General features: G+C 34.3%; 1 protein-coding gene across 8 annotated transcripts in view; it reads right to left on the bottom strand.

Annotated features, from left to right (window-relative positions):
• The window catches only part of ANKHD1 (ankyrin repeat and KH domain containing 1), a 129,757-nt gene that overhangs the window by 58,895 nt on the left and 52,903 nt on the right, over positions 1–17,959 (bottom strand). For 7 of the 8 annotated variants that reach the window (XM_074291557.1, XM_074291558.1, XM_074291561.1 and 4 more), the window contains exons 7-10: positions 15,461–15,555; positions 13,537–13,774; positions 13,033–13,224; positions 11,220–11,329 (exon numbers count right to left, since the gene is read on the bottom strand). In XM_074291557.1, the coding sequence (XP_074147658.1) occupies positions 11,220–11,329; positions 13,033–13,224; positions 13,537–13,774; positions 15,461–15,555 (635 nt within the window). The remainder of the gene's footprint in view (positions 1–11,219; positions 11,330–13,032; positions 13,225–13,536; positions 13,775–15,460; positions 15,556–17,959) is intronic. The other variant, XM_074291563.1, reaches the window with a different exon arrangement.

The raw sequence follows: 17,959 nt of genomic DNA, 5'->3' as shown, positions 1-17,959 counted from the left end.
GCTAACATTTGTTGATGTTAAGATTGATTTGAATGAATATTCCATAAAGGCAGAAGAAAAACAGTAAGTTAAAATGGAAGAGGCCTTATGATGGAGATGTTATGCCTTCTAGGCCTATTTTATCAGTATCTAAATTTTTGAATCACTTGAAGAATTAAATAGTGACATTAAAGTAAGGTATGACTAAAAAGATCGTTGTTTAAAAGCATAATACTGATAGTTTTTTGATTAGTTCCTGCACATATACAATACGAATATTCAGCTGAAAGCAATCTTAGCTTCAAGACCTTCCAGGCAGATGACTCAGACTGGTCATTCAGTCAATAACATCTATCCACTTGTTCTAATAACCAGCCTGCTTTTCTCCATTTTGTTCATAAGAATATCTTAAAAAAACTTCTTGAATGCTTACAAATTATAATATATTGTTTCTATAGAACTTCTCAAATATACTCTAGTAAGTCAGTCAAATGTTTTCTGGCTTAAATGTAAAACTAACACAGAAAGCTGAAAATTGAATCAAGACTTATCTTTTTTCACAAACTATATGGGAAACAGAAGATTATATCCCCCATGAGAACATTGCAGTGACTCCACTCAAGAATGTATTTATATAAAAGAATGACTAATGTTCAAAGTCTAGACTTACTATGAAAATTAAGATCTTTGAGAAAATCATTCTTAGCACCTTTCCAGAAACTAAATAAGTCGTTCCCCCCAAAAAATTATTTTAAATGCCTGAGTTTCAAAAAAATAAATCTGGATCAATCAAAATTTTCACAAAAAATATACTTTGAAAACAAAGGATGATGAAAATTAGGGATTTTTCAAATTAAGTTTAAAAACGAAATAGTTTAGTCAAGCAGATCAAATAACAATATTTCTTATAATCATAGAACCAGATTTAAGTAAGTCTTTCAAAGACACTCTTTCATTATTTCTTCTAGAGGATCTGGAATTGACAATTTCTTTGACATAAATTCTCTTACATGGGTTCAAAGCATCTATTTTCTTGTGGGCACCAAATATAAAAAAACAAACCTGGTCCTAACAAAAGTAAAGATGCTGTCAGGAAAAGGAGCATGTTCCAAAATGATCAGGGACAGGTATTTGGATAATAGATAAGGACCAATCATATAATGCTAAAAGATATTAGAAAAGAATGAATATTCAGCTTAAGGATATTAATCTTAAATTAGGGGAGGAGGGAAGGTGAGAAGGGAGATAAAGTGTTTCAATTTTATCTTAATAGGCAGTTTAATAAGCCCAATTTATGTATACAATTAGAAATAACGTCAACAAAGAAAATTATACTTGGATAACTGTAGAGGGCTGAAATTCTGAAAAAGTATACTTGAATCTGAGACAGCAGAGCACTTAAGGGTAATTACCTATTCCATATGAGATAGTGGTTCTATATACATATATTTACATGAGATGGTGATGTGATGGCTCTCCTCATTATTGGTGCTTGCTGAATGTGTGGTGGTGAGGTAATTATAGGCAAGGATTGGAGGGCTGAAGGAGAGAGGTCAGTCACTTGGCTGATGGACGAGGAGGAGAGAGACTTCAGGCTCCAGACTCGAGTCCAGAATTGATCTTTGGCGAGCCATGTGGCAGCTTGCCTGCCTCTTTCACTTCTCCTCCTAAAAACCAAGGACTTTAGGGGGCAGCTAGGTAGCGCAGTGGATAGAGCACCAGCCTTGAATTCAGGAGGGACCCGAGTTCAAATCTGGTCTCAGACACTTAACACTTCCTAGCTGTGTGACCCTGGGCAAGTCACTTAACCCCAGCCTCAAAAAAACAAAAAAACCCAAAACAAACAAACAAACAAACAAACAAACAAAAAAAAAACAAAAAACAAAAAAAAAAACAAAAAAAAACCAAGGACTTTGACTGATCCTGAGGCCCTCCAGAGAGTTAGCTCAGACATTATATATTGGCGCCAATGTGGACTGAAGACCTGCAAGAAGCTTGATCGTAATTTCAGTGAAGAAATCCCTGTGACTAGAAAAATAGGGTGAGTATCAAAATAATTAAACAGGAAACATTGTTGAGGGCTAAACTAGTAACTTTCCTATTCTAGCTAAAATGGGGCTACTTGGAAAATAGCCTTCCCCATCCCCACCCCGGTCTCCATCCCAATGGAGGTCTATAGAAAGCATTCTTAGGTTAATAAAGAGGCAAGGTTTGCTTATAGCTTGGAGGCAGATTGATGGACTCTTAGAAACATTAGACTGCACGTCCCCTTGGTTCTCCAAGGAAGATGAAATAGAGGCAGATAAATAGAGCAACTAATATTACAATGATAATGGTCATGATTCAATTTCTAAGGAAACATTCTATATATACAACACAATACCATTGGCCTTAAAGAAACCCACAAGTTCTAAAAAAAAGGAAAGTTTTAAGGAGAACAGCCAGACAAGGAAGTGTGAGGAGAAAGAGGAGGAGAAGGGGGATAGTACTGATAAAATAGCCAAAAAGCATAAAGACTTAAGTGAACTTAAAGGGTGTTTAAGTCTCACTCTCACAGCCCAGCTTCACCTCCACCTCCACTGGAGCAGGCTCTTGACCCTCCCCCATCAATTTTACCTTCCTGGGTAGAGGGAGGAGGAGTGGGAAGGGAAGTGGGAAGGGAAGTGATACCACCAACACCGGGCCTTCCCCCCACCTCTCATCCCCCATCCCCAGCAACTACCCTCTCTATGACTCAATTTGCAAAAGGCACTACCTTAAAGCCAAAGAGGAAAGGCAGAAGATTTGAGAATAGAAACTTATCCTGTGATTGAAGAGCATAACTCTTCAGGTCAAGAAAAAAGAAGATACATTCCTTTTAATCTAGAAATTATCAAAGATCTGAAAAAGACTTACACTCTTTATGGGTCTATGTTAGGATTTTTACAAGGTGCTAAGTCACTGGAATGGATAAGAGACAATAATTATCTAATTTAACATAGTTGATCTGATCCCACAAGGAGATGTTATGGGCCAGAACTCAAGACAATGTAATGTACTTGGTTCATACCTTTAAAGGAGTTTGCTCATTGGTCCACACATTAGACTCATACCTTTAGAAAGCATATAAAAGCCCACTCTTTGGGAGGAGGAGTCAAGATTTCATTCCAACTTCGACTTTCTTGCTGGCTGGAGACACTCAGACAAGAGCTCTTGGGAACCAAAAGAGAGAGAGAGGCCTCTAAGAAAGCTAACTGAGGGACAGCTAGGTGGTGCAGTGGATAGAGCACCAACCCTGAATTCAGGAGGACCCGAGTTCAAATCTGGTCTCAGACACTTAAAACGTCCTAGCTGTGTGACCCTGGGCAAGTCACTTAACCCCAGCCTCAGGAGAAAAAAAAAAAAAAAAAAGAAAGCTAACTGAGCCCCAAATGAAGAAGACAAGACTTGAAGGAGAAAATAAAGGATCTGGAGATAAGATTTGGAAAGAGACAGTAAAGCATTTTGGGATTATTGAACTGAACTGAAAGGAAGGCTGCCTCCAGAAGCTTTCCAAGAAATCTGCCCTCAAGAGAACGATTACAATCTAGAGAAACTGAACATTACAGGTCTACATCATTTTATGTTAAGATGTTATTACAGAATTTGGTTTATGAAATTTTAGCCCCTAGTGATTGGAAATCTATAGCAAGGTCATGCTTAGAAAGCATGAAAAAAATTAGAAGGTGAAATCTGTTCCTCTCCAGGCATATGGATTCCTTGCTTCCAGGCACAGTAGGCTTGACCACACCACCTCCCAAGAGTACTTAAAAGTGTCCAGACATACACTGATGTGGGAAACTAGGCAATGTGTAGATAATATCCCCGTCACAAATACAGGTAGACAACATGTGACTTTTATCAACCAGGAGAAGTAGTAGCATCAGGTTTACTGACACAGACTCCTAATAGGCAATCTGGTGATATTTGCCTAGATTTTGACTCCCAACAACAGAATCCAGGAATATGCTGGACTGCAGCTGGTACAGCTGACCAACCTATGCTCACTATCTATGTAAATGGCATACCATTGGAAGGGTTGGTAGACCTGGGTGCAGATCATACAGTCAATTAGAGGTACCAGCTGGCCCAGTCACTGGCCAAAGATTAAGGCAAATACCTATATATCTGGCATAGGAGGATCAATAGAAGCTGAAGGTGGTGCTACCCCTTTGAGATGGACATTTGGAGGTGAAACAGGAGTTTTTACTCCTTTTGTAGTTGAAAAGATCCCCATCAATCTATGGGGAAGAGACATCTTACAACAATTAGTATTACAAACGAGTAGTTCGGGTTTTTTTAAGGCAGAGCTGCTGTTGAAGGCCTGCCAACACTCTCACCTGTTCCTATTCAATGGAAAACTGATACACCTGTGTGGCTATAACAGTGGCCCTTAGCTAGCAATAAAATTCACGCCTTATTGAGTGAGTAATACAATTATCTGGGATAAGACCCGACAAAATAGACACCTTTCGTACCAATGCACAAATTAATGTATACTGTAAAACCATCCCAGAGTGGCAAATTTTATTATCCATGGCTCCAAATTTTACACAGACTATTACATAATTGGTGATGGATTCTTGAAGAAAAGGTAAAGGACCAACTATCTTTACAGATGCATCCAAAAATAACCTTTGTGACTTAACTATAAAGAGTAGTCAGAATTCCTTTTTAGTTTACTCAGCAGAATGAACTGTATACAACCATTCTAGCTCTTACTTATTATCCAGGAGATGTAAATATAATATCTGATTCAGCTACCCAGTAGGTATGGTACAAAGAATTGCCACAGTCCAAATAAAATTTGCAGCTTCTAATATATATCAGCTCTTTAAGGAACTTCAAGAGCAAGTGAGAAAGCATCCAGGTAAGATTTATATCTTGCATGTCCACTCTTATAGTGGACTTCCAGGTCCTATTTTTGATGGAAATTCAAAGGGAGATAGCCTTCTAACCATGTTAGGCAATACTTCTTTATTTCAGGCAGCCCAAGAATCTCATTCTAAATATCATCAAGCTGCTTGAGATTTACATTTGCAATTTGGGATAACAAAAGAGGAAGTTAGGAGCATAGTAAAAGCCTGTATAGCTTGCCACACTCCTATGCTCCCTTCCGGGGAAGAACCCGCATGGTGTGAGATCCAATGAAATTTAGCAAATGGATGTGATCTATTATAAATCTTTTGATCATCTGTCTTTTATTCATGTTGTAGTAAATACCTTTTCAGGATTTACTTTTGCAATACCAGCAGCAAAAGAGGCAGCCCGAGTGGTTACTGAATTCCTTATACAAACAATAAAAACATATAATAGACCTGCATATACTTCTAAACATTTTGCAAACTTTTGTGCACAGTATCAGATTTTACACACCACTGACATACCTTTTAATCCTCAAGGACAAACAGAGACATCAAGACACTCCTCCAAAAACAAAAGAAAAGGGGAGGCCACAGGTAACCCTAGAGAACTTCTAAATTTAGCTCTTTATACAATTAAACTTCTTGATTGTGATAAATTTGCACTGGCTCCTGCAGATAGGTTTTATAACCCACTGGAAGGGCAGTGTCCAGTTTGAGCAGCTGCACTAGCTTTAGATAATTGCCAGATGATGTGGAGAGATCCAGAAAGTGGTAAATGGAAGGGACCCAGATAAGTCAACTGCTTGGGGGAGAGGGTTTGCTTGTATCTCTACAGATAGAGAAGGAATCAGATGGGTGCCAACGAGATATATTCGCCTTGTCCATCAGAGAGAGATGGAACAGACCCTTGAAACGAAGGAGAAGACCCAAGAAATTGGTCTGGTTCCATCATTGATTGTCCCCACCACTGAAAAAGCATGGCAGTTATGGCAACTGACTCATGGACATCAAAAATTGTTGCAGACTGTTGCAGGACTTCAAAAACTTTCAGGGATCATTGGATTCCCTGACACATAAAATAACGGACAATAGATTGGTTTTGGACCAACTCTTGGGCTGCTGAAGGAGGTATAGGTGTGATTGTTATTTACATATCCTCCTCCTAGGACTTCTGGAAATCTTTTACAATACCATGTTGATTCATATTGTTTTGTTACATCACTACTTGCATGTACAATTCATGTTTATTACACCACACTGAACCTATACCAGCTGTAGGGAGAGTCATCACTACTAACCTGTGCTATATTGCTATGTGCTTGTGTAATGCCTCCCATGCTGATGGATTTATGTATACTTGTTTCTAGTAAGACCCCTTCAGCCCAGAAACCCACTAACAATATCTGGTTTGACTCTCCACTTCCCTTTGGTGTTTTTCATCTCTCTTTCTGAGAAGACAGGGAGAATGTGATCCTCTCCTTTTTAGTGTTTTTACTTCCCTTCCTGAGAAGCTGGGAGTGGGGGGAGGGCATGATCACCTCCTTTTTGGGGTTCTCACCTCCCTGAGAAGTCAGGGAGGGCATGACCACCTGTGTTCTAAAACAAAAGAAAGTGGGAGATGTAGAGGACTGAAACTCTGAAAAGGTTCTTGAATCTGAGACAGCAGAGCACTTAAGACTAATTACTTATTCGATATGAGATAATATACATATACTTAGATGAGATGGTGATGTGATGGCTTCCCTCACCCTTGGCGCTTGCTGAATGTGTGGTGGTAAGGTAATTGTAGGCAAGAATTGGAGGGCTGAGGGAGAGAGGTCAGAGTCACTTGGCTGAAGGACAAGGAGGAGAGACACTTTAGGCTCTGGATTCCGGAGTCCAAAATTGACCTTTGGCAAACCTCCATGGCAACTTGCTTACCTCCTTCACTTCTCCTTCTAAAGACCAAGGACTTTGACCAATCCTGACTGTGATTGATTCTGAGGCCCTCCAGAGAGCTAGCCTGGACATTATAGATAAGGAATCATTTCTATTTTAATTACAAAATGTAATAAAAATTTGAAAATACACAATAATCCATCATTTTGTTTATTCACTATTCAGCCAACACAAAGTATATCCCATCTGCAACTTTATGATGGTCTTTAAGAGCTGATGAGGCCAATAAACTCCTTACTCTGTTGTTAAACTTGTGATGACCCTCTTCGAACTTAACTAAGCTGATCTTCCAAGAGTGAATATTTAACTGATTACTGAGCCAGTACTCAAGCCAATTAGCTAGGACCTGCTAGCTTATGTGTTCTGTAGGCATCACCTTTGAGTATCCTAGAGTCATCTTCAGAGCAAAATCCAAGACTTTAGGAAGATTCATAATATACTCAACATCTGAAGTTCATGTAAATTTCCTATAGCTTGTCTTATTACACAAACCTAAATGTTTTAGATGCTGACAGGGCACTCCTCTTAGAAATAAAAAAATAATTAACACAAAGGAAAATAATTCTTCCATCTAGATCTTTCCTACTACTTCCCCAAGAGACTGCCTCCAAAAAAGATCATCAACGGCTCATTTGATTTATACAGATTTGTCGTTAAGAAATTCTTTGAAAATTAAGTCAAGGAATTTCAGTAGTCATCTCTATGGAAAAAGATCAACACTATACTGTGTTGAAGAAAAAAACATGAAAATGAGATGATTCAAACAAATCCCACTAAACTTGTGATGAAGAGCCATCTGCAGGCAGAGAGAGAGGACTGTGGGGACTGAACGTGGATCACAACATATTATTTTCATCTTTTCTGTTGCTGCTTGCTTCCCTCCCCCCTTTCTAATCTGATTTTTCTTGAGAGGCATGATAAATGTGAAACTACATACAGAAGAACTGCACAAGTTCAATATATAGTGGATTGCTTGCTGTCTAGGGGAGGAGAGAAAAGAAGGGAGGAAGAAAAGTTTGGAACACAAGTGTTTGCAAAGATGAATGTTGAAAACTATCTTTGTAGGTAATATTAAAAGAAAAAGCTATTATTACTAATAAAAAAGAAAAAGCATACCAAAAGTTACATTCTAAAATCTGATACATTATTTAAAATAAAGAAGGCTATAAAATCTACTACCATAAGTTTGTATCTATGTCATTGGGTCTCCAGAATAAAAACTTAATTTTAATTTTATGAATACTAAGAAATATATTTTAACAAATTAAGGGATGAAAGAGACAATATCATGTATAACTAAAAAGAATACTAATATTTAATTAGCATAGATTCTATAAAATATTATTGAAGGTCAACTGTGGATACTTTTCACTGACAAAAGAAATAATCCAAGTTTTTTTAAAAACCTATTTAAGGGAAAAATCATGTTAAGACAATAAGAAATTATTCTTAATAAGTTAGAACCAAAGCCCAGTATTCTGAGAACCAAACCAAAAGATATTTGTGGGAGGATTAGGTAGGTGCCTTCCATTTCATCAACCTTAAAAGGCTAGGACTACAAACAGATCTTGTTTTATAAATTGTTACAAATCTCTCTCTCTTAAAATGTATCTAAGCTTTTCTTAAATACAGGGTGGTACGCAAAAAGTCTTGGTACAGCTTTATACTCCCAAAACCTCTGCAATACAAATGGTATAAACAGCCTCCAAAATTTGGAAATTCAATTATTTAAATTTATTTTACACTTAGTTTTATCAATTTTGAGTAATTTAATTTTTTTTAACAAAACAGCAATGTATCACGTGTGACTTTCTCATACTGTCACCTAATCTCCATTACTTTTTTTTTTTCCTTGCAAGGTTATATCAAAAATGTCATGATAGCATTAAAACTTTATTTTCAATCTGATCTGATCTAATCTAAGGTAATGCAAAAGTAACCTTTTCAAACACAGATGAAGTCACAGATGGAGATTTTTATAAATTTTGAAAACTCAACTAGAATGATTATAGCAAAAGATGGTGATTATTTTAAATGTTAATAAGAAATATCAATATTTTAAAAATCTAAATAATCTTTCAAGTATTGCAACATTTATATTTCTGAAGTCATTAAAAGCTTAACTATTTTAAGACTTTTAGGACATCTTACATAAATATATTTTCAAGTTAAACAATTTTGACTACATGAACAACTAATTACAAATATTCTGATTTATCCAAAATTCTAAATATTTTAAAATATAATTCTTTTATTTATTCATTAGTCATTGGAATACAAAGTCAACATTATAACTTCATTGAAGTTAATATGTACACATTAAAATAAAATTTCAAAAATGTAAGAAATTTCTAAAATTCAACCCCCTTCATTTTACAGATGAAGCACCCTCAAAAGAAATAAAATGACTTGCCCAAAGTCATACAATGAATAAAAAGCTAATAAAAAAATCAAGCCTCCACAAAGCACTTGTCCTATATTACATTTCGTCTCTAGAAAAATACTTTCTGACTAGCATTTTTCACTAACTCAGAGTTATCCATCAATTAACCAAATTTTGTGAGCAACGCCACACTTTAAAATTCTTCTTTGCTGATTTTTTAAAAATAAAAGGCTTAGAACATACATGAAAGAGATAATACTCTTCCATGTAAGAGAGTTATGCTGAGTTATTCTGGAGAAATATTTAGAAGGCAAGAGCTAAAGTTTTATTAACAGTATCTATAATCTTTTGACTTTTTCCCAAATTCTTTTGCATCAAATGACAATTATTTCTGCTCCTACATTCCTGTATGAACTACAGAAGTAATCATCTCAAACAGGGAGATGTTAGGAAGGTGATAAAGTAATCTGATTTCCATAACAAATCTTTTTTTAAAATCATCATCAAGAATGTTATGGAATATTATTGTTCTGTAAGAAATTACCTAGAAAGATGATTTCAGAGAGGCCTGGAGAGACTTACATGAACTGATGCTAAGTGAAATGAGCAGAATCAGGAGATCATTATATACTTCAACAATAATACTTTATGATGATCAATTCTGATGGACATGGCTCTCTTCAACAATGAGATGATCCAAATCAGTTCCAATTGTTCAGTAATGAAGAGAACCAGCTACATCCAGGGAAAGAACTATGGGAAATGAGTGTGGACCACAACATAACATTTCTACTCTTTCTGTTATTACCTGCTTGCATTTTTGTTTTCCTTCTCAGGTTATTTTTACCTTCTTTCTAAATCAGATTTTTCTTGTGCAGCAAGATAACTGTATAAATATGTATATATATGTCATATTAAACATATACTCTAACATATTTAACATGTATTGGACTACCTGCCGTCTAGGAGGGGGAGGGAGGGAAGCAGGGGAAAAGTTGGAACAGAAGATTTTGCAAGGGCCAATGTTGAAAAATTACCCATGCATATGTTTTGTAAATAAAAAGTCATAATAAAAAAAAAGAGAGAGAGATAAGGAAACTGAAAAAAAAAATAGAACATCATCAAAAGCAAAGTATCATTCACAGTTCTGTTTTGATTTAAACTACAGTTTCCTGCAGGTTTTAATTTATAAAGTAAGGTCTCTATGGACATTAATGAATGCTAAGTACTTTTTAAATCCTTTAATTTTTATTGGGAACACTTTTATTGTCACAATCCTTTTTCCTTTTTTTGGTGGCATACTATTTTGAAAACAAATGTTACAAAATAATAATTACCCAAGCTACTTTTGTTTTTCAAATGAATTCCTAAAAATCTAGTTGTATATAATTAATACATCAAAGATATTTTTTCCAAAATTTCTGAAAATTAGTTATAAGAATTGAAGGTGAACTCTTTATGTACTCAGTGGTCTTTTACGTAGAAACATGGAGAACTGGAATTTGGAAGAAATACTACACAACACTTGACAAATTTAAAGGATGATCATAAAGTTTATCTTCTCAAAGTGGAATGGAATAAGTAAAAATTATTTTAATTCTAATTTGGGAGATGAAAATATAAATAATAATAATGCTTGTTAAAAAGAAACAATAGCAATGGATATTAATTGTTTCCAGAGAGAATAAAGCTATTTAAAACTTAATTTTCTAGAATCTGAAAATAAAAGTAATCCATTATCCAAAGGTATTTGTAAGGCTACTTCTATACATGTCAACTTATCTGTGGTATAGTCTGAAAAGAGCTGGAAAAGTCATGAAGCAACAACAAAAACTTAGATAATGTAAATAACTAAGGTTCCTGGTCCTTCAATAATATACACTTTGACACATCTATTTAGAACGTGCATGATAGAAAAGTTGTCTGACAATTTATATAAACCATACAAGCCAGAATTTCAGTACTATTTCTGAAAAGTAAAATACAAATATAATGACTTCCATATTAAAAACATACAAAAAGTAATTTTATCTTACTAAGTCAGCCCCTGCTTGAAGCAGCACATCTGCGACATCAGTATGTCCATTTTCACAAGCATAGGTCAGAGCTGTGTCTCCTGTTGCTGTTGTGGCATGAACATTAGCCCCTAAGTGACAAAGGACAAACATTTTAACCATTTAATTCCTAAATCTGGTAAAATTAAAGAATTACATAATATTTTCAAATTATGTTTATTTTCCTCGTTAAAAAAATCATTCAAGTCATATATAATGAAACAAATTTTATGTACTCTGCTACATAACTAAGGACAATATTCTCAAGTGGTACAAAATAGATAAGTATAAATAACTGTGAAGGGTATTAATAAGAAAAATTAAGCTTAAGATAAGCAGACAAGAAGATGGCAATAGGAAAAATGGGTTAACAACACAAACTAAACATTCTTCTCACAGTCTAATAAATATAATGGAGAAAGAAGCCAAATAATCCATATATGAAACCACATATGTAAATGGGACTTGGGACAGTTTATGATCACCTGATAAAAGGAAGATCTTTTAGTAAGGTAAACTTTCATGGTTTGAGCATTAGCTCAAAATCTGAAGCATAATCCAAAATACCAACTTTTTCTAGTTTAAATAATTTCAATTAATAATTCAAAGCAAAAACAAACCAACAAAAAACTTGTGGCTAGACTGTACCACCAGTTAAAGCTATCACCAAATTATAATATTTTATAAAAAGCTTATTAGATTAATAATTTTTATTTTCTTGATTTATAAAAGTTTTATGGGCACAACTTGCTAGAATTTACAGAAGACACTGAGTTATTCAGATTTATCTATATCATTTCTCATGGTTCAATTAGATGTCTAAAGTACATATAGATAATGTCTCCCTAATATTACCTTGCTACTATAAAAAACAAAATATAATATGCATGTGTTCAAAAATATGTCTATGCTACTTCATATTATCAATCTGAAAAGTGAGGGAAATAAGTGGTCATTATTGAAAAATAGTCAACTATCTCCTGCGAAAGAGGGAGGAAAATGCACATTAATAAGGTACTCCTATGCTATAAGTCTTACAAATAACTAGAGAATAAATAGAATTAATAGAATCCTAAGATCATACTTATCTGTAGAATGGACTTGATAATGGCAGTAGCTATTATTCCTGAATTGGAGATCAATAACCACAGGATAGAAAGAATATATTCAACAAGAAATACTTTTTGAGTATAAATCATAAATAGCTCAGTGTTCATATAGTACTTTATGGTTAAAAAAAAAAAAAAAAAACAACTTTATAAGAAGTCTTAAAATTGGGGCAGCTAGGTGGCGCAGTGGATAGAGCACCAGCCTTGAATTCAGGAGGACCAGAGTTCAAATCTGTTCTCAGACACTTAACACTTCCTAGCTGTGTAACTCTGGGCAAATCACTTAACCCCAGCCTCAGGGGAAAAAAAAAAAAAAAAAAAGAAGTCTTAAAATTCTTTTAAAATGTTCCATATTCAAGTTCTCCTATTGTGATAGTTCATTTCGGCATGGGGTTACCCTCGCTTCTCAAAAGTTCTGCCTATGGTAAACAAGCTCCAGGAGGTAATCAACCAAGCTAGAAAAGCTTACATCATAGGACTGGTAAGGGGCAATAGGTTCATTTTCAAAGGATTACACTAGGTAAGTTGGCGAGGCTCTTTACTATAAATTATTTGACCTCAACTATCAAAGACAATCTACTTTGTTACAGAGGGATTATGATCTCTATTGATGGAATACTAATTAATTTTTAAAATTTGCTGTGCAATCTAATGTCCTTTTTTGCATTTTAAAGTGATTCACATACCTGCTGCCAGCAAATATTTAACTAATTCAAGATGTCCTTCTTGAGCAGCCTCCATTAAAGGTGTTGAGCATCCAAGTTCTATATCAGCCCCAGCCTTAATTAGGAAATCAGCTACTTCAGAAAATCCTCCACAGCAAGCTAGAGTAAGAGCAGTCTCTTGTGTTTCTTCTGTTTGTGCATTTATATTTGCTCCTAGGGTACCCAAAAGATAAATCAAATTAGTTACCAAAATTTCCTAAAATTTTTATTTACAAAACATCCACATATTCACTTCTGCTTTTTTTAACTCGTTTTATTTATTTAGCTTATTACCAATGCAAATATTTTGTTTTAATATGTTGCAAATACTTTGTGTTGATATAACACAAAATTATGTGATAAATTTTAGCAATAAATGCCTATGTTCTTAGGACATTAAAGCTGGAAGTTAACTAAAAAATGGTCCAATTTAACACTCTTGACGCTCCTCACCTTGAGGAGTGGAAAAGAGGTAAATTTTCCTACCTTGTGCTAATAGGAGTGCCACCATCTCTTCATGTCCTTCTCGAGCAGCTTCCATCAAGGGAGTATAACCCTCATCATTAACTTCCTCAAGATTTGCTCCCCTTTCTATCAGTAAAGCTGCCAATTCAACATGTCCACCACAAGCTGCTAATGTTAGTGGAGATTCAAATGAATCTGCAGGCATATTCACTTGAGCACCACTATCCAAAAGCAGACGTGCTACCTCTACATGTCCATCCTGCAGGATTTTCAGAAGCAAGGGAAAACATTTTGTAGTTGTATATTAACAGTAAGGAAAGAAACAAGAAATTGATAGAAAGAGAGAAGGGAGAAGAAACGAGAGAAAAAGAGAATGTTAGATTCATGCCATCAATTATATTTCAAGATCAAAATTCTCAACTCTATATGTGCCAATCACATATGTGATATATCTCAATTTCTGCATTAATCCCACAATTTCTTTGTTTTGTTTCTGTGACTGATTGCCCAGTTAATAAGTGTCAAGTGTATGAAGTCAAATTTGAACTTAGGCCCTCATGATTCTATGTACTAGGTCACCTACCTGCCCTTTACTCATAATTTCTTTAAATAATTTGGACTTATGAAACAGACAGATATATCATAAAATGCAAACAATATCAACTTGGGTATTCTTCTAAAAACAAAGAGAGAATATAACACAGTAATAGAAGATATAGTAGCCAAGGTTACTTCAAGATAATTTAGAAATCATGTTACACATAAAAGTTTTAATCCTGCCACCAAATTATAAACCTAGAAATTTCTCATTTCACAGATAGCTATTATATAATAAAGTTTAGAAAATGTCAGTAGATAAATTTGTCTCTGCTGCTCCTGCTCTCCCTTTACTCCTCTCCCACTCTAAAACAAACAAACACAACCACAGTTGAAATATTTCTATGTAGCTATTGCCACTTAGGATTATATAACTAAGAGAAATTCTTTTGTGGATAAAAACAGTTTTATATATTTCCCTTGATAAAATAACCTGCTATTATGGGACAAATCTTACTTGTGGAGTTGTTAACTCTATTTTTCAAATACTTATAATCAATTATACCTTAAGTAAATCTGCTTAGATAATATCAATTAATGATGAAATATTTTAACACTGATACTCCATTTCCACCTTCTTATAATTTCCTTTCTTTTAGATTCTAATTCTTCCCTTCTTATTTTATAATAGCATTTAAAAAATTCCTGTTCAAATATACTATGAATATTGTAGATGTCATCCTGATCTCCTATGATAATAAAATTACGAAGAAATTAAGTGGTCATTTCAAAAATACAATCATTTTCCAACAACATTTATTAAGAACTATATAGTTCTAGCAGGAATCCAGGACCTTGGAAACTGAGTCTAAAGTCTTAAGGTATTTAAAAAAAAAATTTTATATGATTCTAGTGTTATGAAAATATAAAAGTGAATTTTATCAAATACTTAAATTACAGTCAATTTTCCATTATCCATTAGTTGGAACAGTTAATCTATTAATTCCTACCCTAACCTACAATATGCTATATTACGAATTTAAATATAATGAATCACAGTTAGTTGTGTTACTGCTCTCTTCCTTGATTTGTCTACATCACCTCCTTTTGTATCCACCAAGCTGAGAATGTTTTTACAATGGCTTTTACATTTTAAAAGAAAGTGTCACTGTTTTTTAAAATGTAAAAATCATTCTTAATGAACAAAAATAAGTGAGCAGACTAGAGTTAACAACTTCACCTATAAATTGCCAACCAAATTGGTACTGAAGTTGACAAAACTTTGCTGAGAATTAAAGTAACACATTTTCAAATCTAAAGTTTGTTTCCTAAATCCTAAAAGATTAAAAATAAAAGTGTATTTTTCTCTTCTCCACTCAAAAAAATGAATCCAACTCAAAAACCATACCATGCAGGCCTCCATTAGAGCTGTGTGCATCTCATCAGTTTTGTGTTCTTGATCTGCACCAGCTTCAAGCAGAAAACGAACCATATCTAAATGGCCTTCAAAAAAACCAAAACACAATATTTTAAAACAATGCTTTGAAAGAAATAACTATCAAAAAGTTATATATTAAGGTGTTTCATAATTTTCTTTCATGATGATGAAAGCTTATAAAATGCTCCTTTTACTGTCAAAAATCGAAATACCACTGACTAGATTTATAAAAGCTCACCTGCCCTGATAAGTGAATTTTTCTACAAAGAAAAAACTAGGTACTGATCAAGATCTAACACTGTGTACCCAAGATAAGTTCAAAATGGGTTCATGATTTAGACTTAAAGGGTAATCCTCTGAACAAATTAGGAGAACAGATCTGTGGAGAAGGAAGGAATTTATGGCCAAAGTTAAGAGCAAGAGTAAAGTACAAAATGCAAAATAGATAATTTTGATGACATTAAATTAAAAAAGGTTTTGTACAAACAAAACCAATGCAGCCAAGATTAGAAGGGAAACAGAAAACTGGGGAAAAGTTTTTACATTCAAGGTTTCTGATAAAAACTTCATTTATAAAATACATAGAGAACTGACTCAAATTTATAAGAATTCAAGCCATCCCCCAATTGATAAATGATCAAAAGAATATGAATAATTTTCAAATGAAGAAATTAAAGCCATTTCTCCAGTCATGAAAAAAAAATGCTCTAAGTCACTATTGATCTGAGAAATGTAAAGCAAGACATAAATTAAGACAATTCTAAGGGACTACTATACACCTCTCAGATTGGCTAAGCTGACAGGAAAAGATAATGATGTACGCAAGAGGGGATGTGGGAAAACTAGGACACATAATATAATAATAATCATCAAAAAGGGAAAGGGACCTCCATGTGCTACAAAATGTTTGGAGCAGCCCTTTTAGTAGTGGCAAGGAACTGGAAACTGAGTGGATGTCCATTAGTTGGGGAATGGCTGAATAAGATATGGTATTGAATGTAATGGAATATTATTCTATAAGAAATGATCAGCAGGCTGATTTCAGAAAGGCCTGAAAAGATGTACATGAATTGATGCTAAGTGGAGTAGAACCAAGAGAACATTGTACACAGCAACAAGAAGATTATGTGATGATCAACTGTGATAGACTTGGCTCTTTTCAACAATTAATATGATTCAAGTCAATTCCAATTCTCTCAATGGAGAGAGCTATCGACATCCAGAGAGAGGACTATGGGGACTGAATGAAGATCACAATATAATATTTTCACCTTTTTTGTTGTTTGCTTGATTTTTTTTCCCTTTCTTATCTCCCCCCTTTTGATCCAATTTTTCTTGTGTAGAATGATAAATGTGGAAATATGTTTAGAAGAATTGTACATGTTTAAATCTACATTAGATTGCTATCTAAGGAAAGGCAGAGAGGGAAAGGAGGGAGAAAATTTTGAAACATAAGGCTTTGCAAGGAGGAATTTTGAAAACTATCTTTGCATGTATTTTGAAAGATAAAAAGCTACTATTAATTTTTTTAAAAGAAATTTAACACTTAAAAAAAAAAACAGAAAAGGCCAAATTGGGAGGAAAAATACTTCAAATTACAATGGGAGAAATGTAAATTAAAGCAAACTCTGTGATTTCATCTCACACTCACCAGGTTGGCAAAACTGATGAAAAAATGAAAATATTTGGTATAGAGAAAAGGCATTTCGAGGCACTGTGGACAAAGCTGCAAATTAGTCAGACCATTTTGAATTATAATTTGGAACTACACTCAAAGAGTCACCAATATGTAACTTTGATCCAACAATAACATTACTATGTAAGGCCCATGTCCCAAAGAAATCAAGAGGAAAAAGTCCTATTTGTACACAAATTTTCATAGCAGCTCTTTTTGTAGTATCAAAGAACTGGAATCTAAAGGAATCCTTACCAAATGAGGAGTAGCAGAACAAGTTACAGGATACAAATGTAATGAAATACTATGTCAGAAGAAATGATTAAGGCTGTTTTTCAGTAAAAGTTGGGAAGATTTGGATGAGGTGATAGAGGAAAATAAGTCAAACAAGGACAGTTTAGACAATAAACAACATTGTAAAAACAAACAACTTTGAAAGACTTAAAAAATTCCGAGTAATGCAAAGACCACCAAACCACCATGATTCCAGAGGACTTATGAAGCATATCTCTCCCTCCACCCTCCTGAGAGAATAGTGGACACAGGGTACATAATGAGACAGAGTTTTCAAACAGGGCCAATAAGGATACTTGTTTGCTTGACTAGGTTTGCTTGACTGGTATTTGTTACAGGGGTTACAACTCAAACTGATCCATAAACTAAAAAAGTAAAAATAAGTAACTACACAGAATTCTATTTAAAATAATGGCCATCTTTTAACTCTGATTATTCATGTCATGGATCTCACAGCCTATCAAAATAAAATTAAAAAAAAAAAATCTAAGTAAAAGCAT

Source organism: Sminthopsis crassicaudata, chromosome 2 (assembly GCF_048593235.1).
Source record: "Sminthopsis crassicaudata isolate SCR6 chromosome 2, ASM4859323v1, whole genome shotgun sequence".
NCBI lineage: Eukaryota > Metazoa > Chordata > Mammalia > Dasyuromorphia > Dasyuridae > Sminthopsis > Sminthopsis crassicaudata.
The sequence above is the reverse complement of the archived record's forward strand: the minus strand, read 5'-3'. Positions and strand labels throughout refer to the sequence as shown.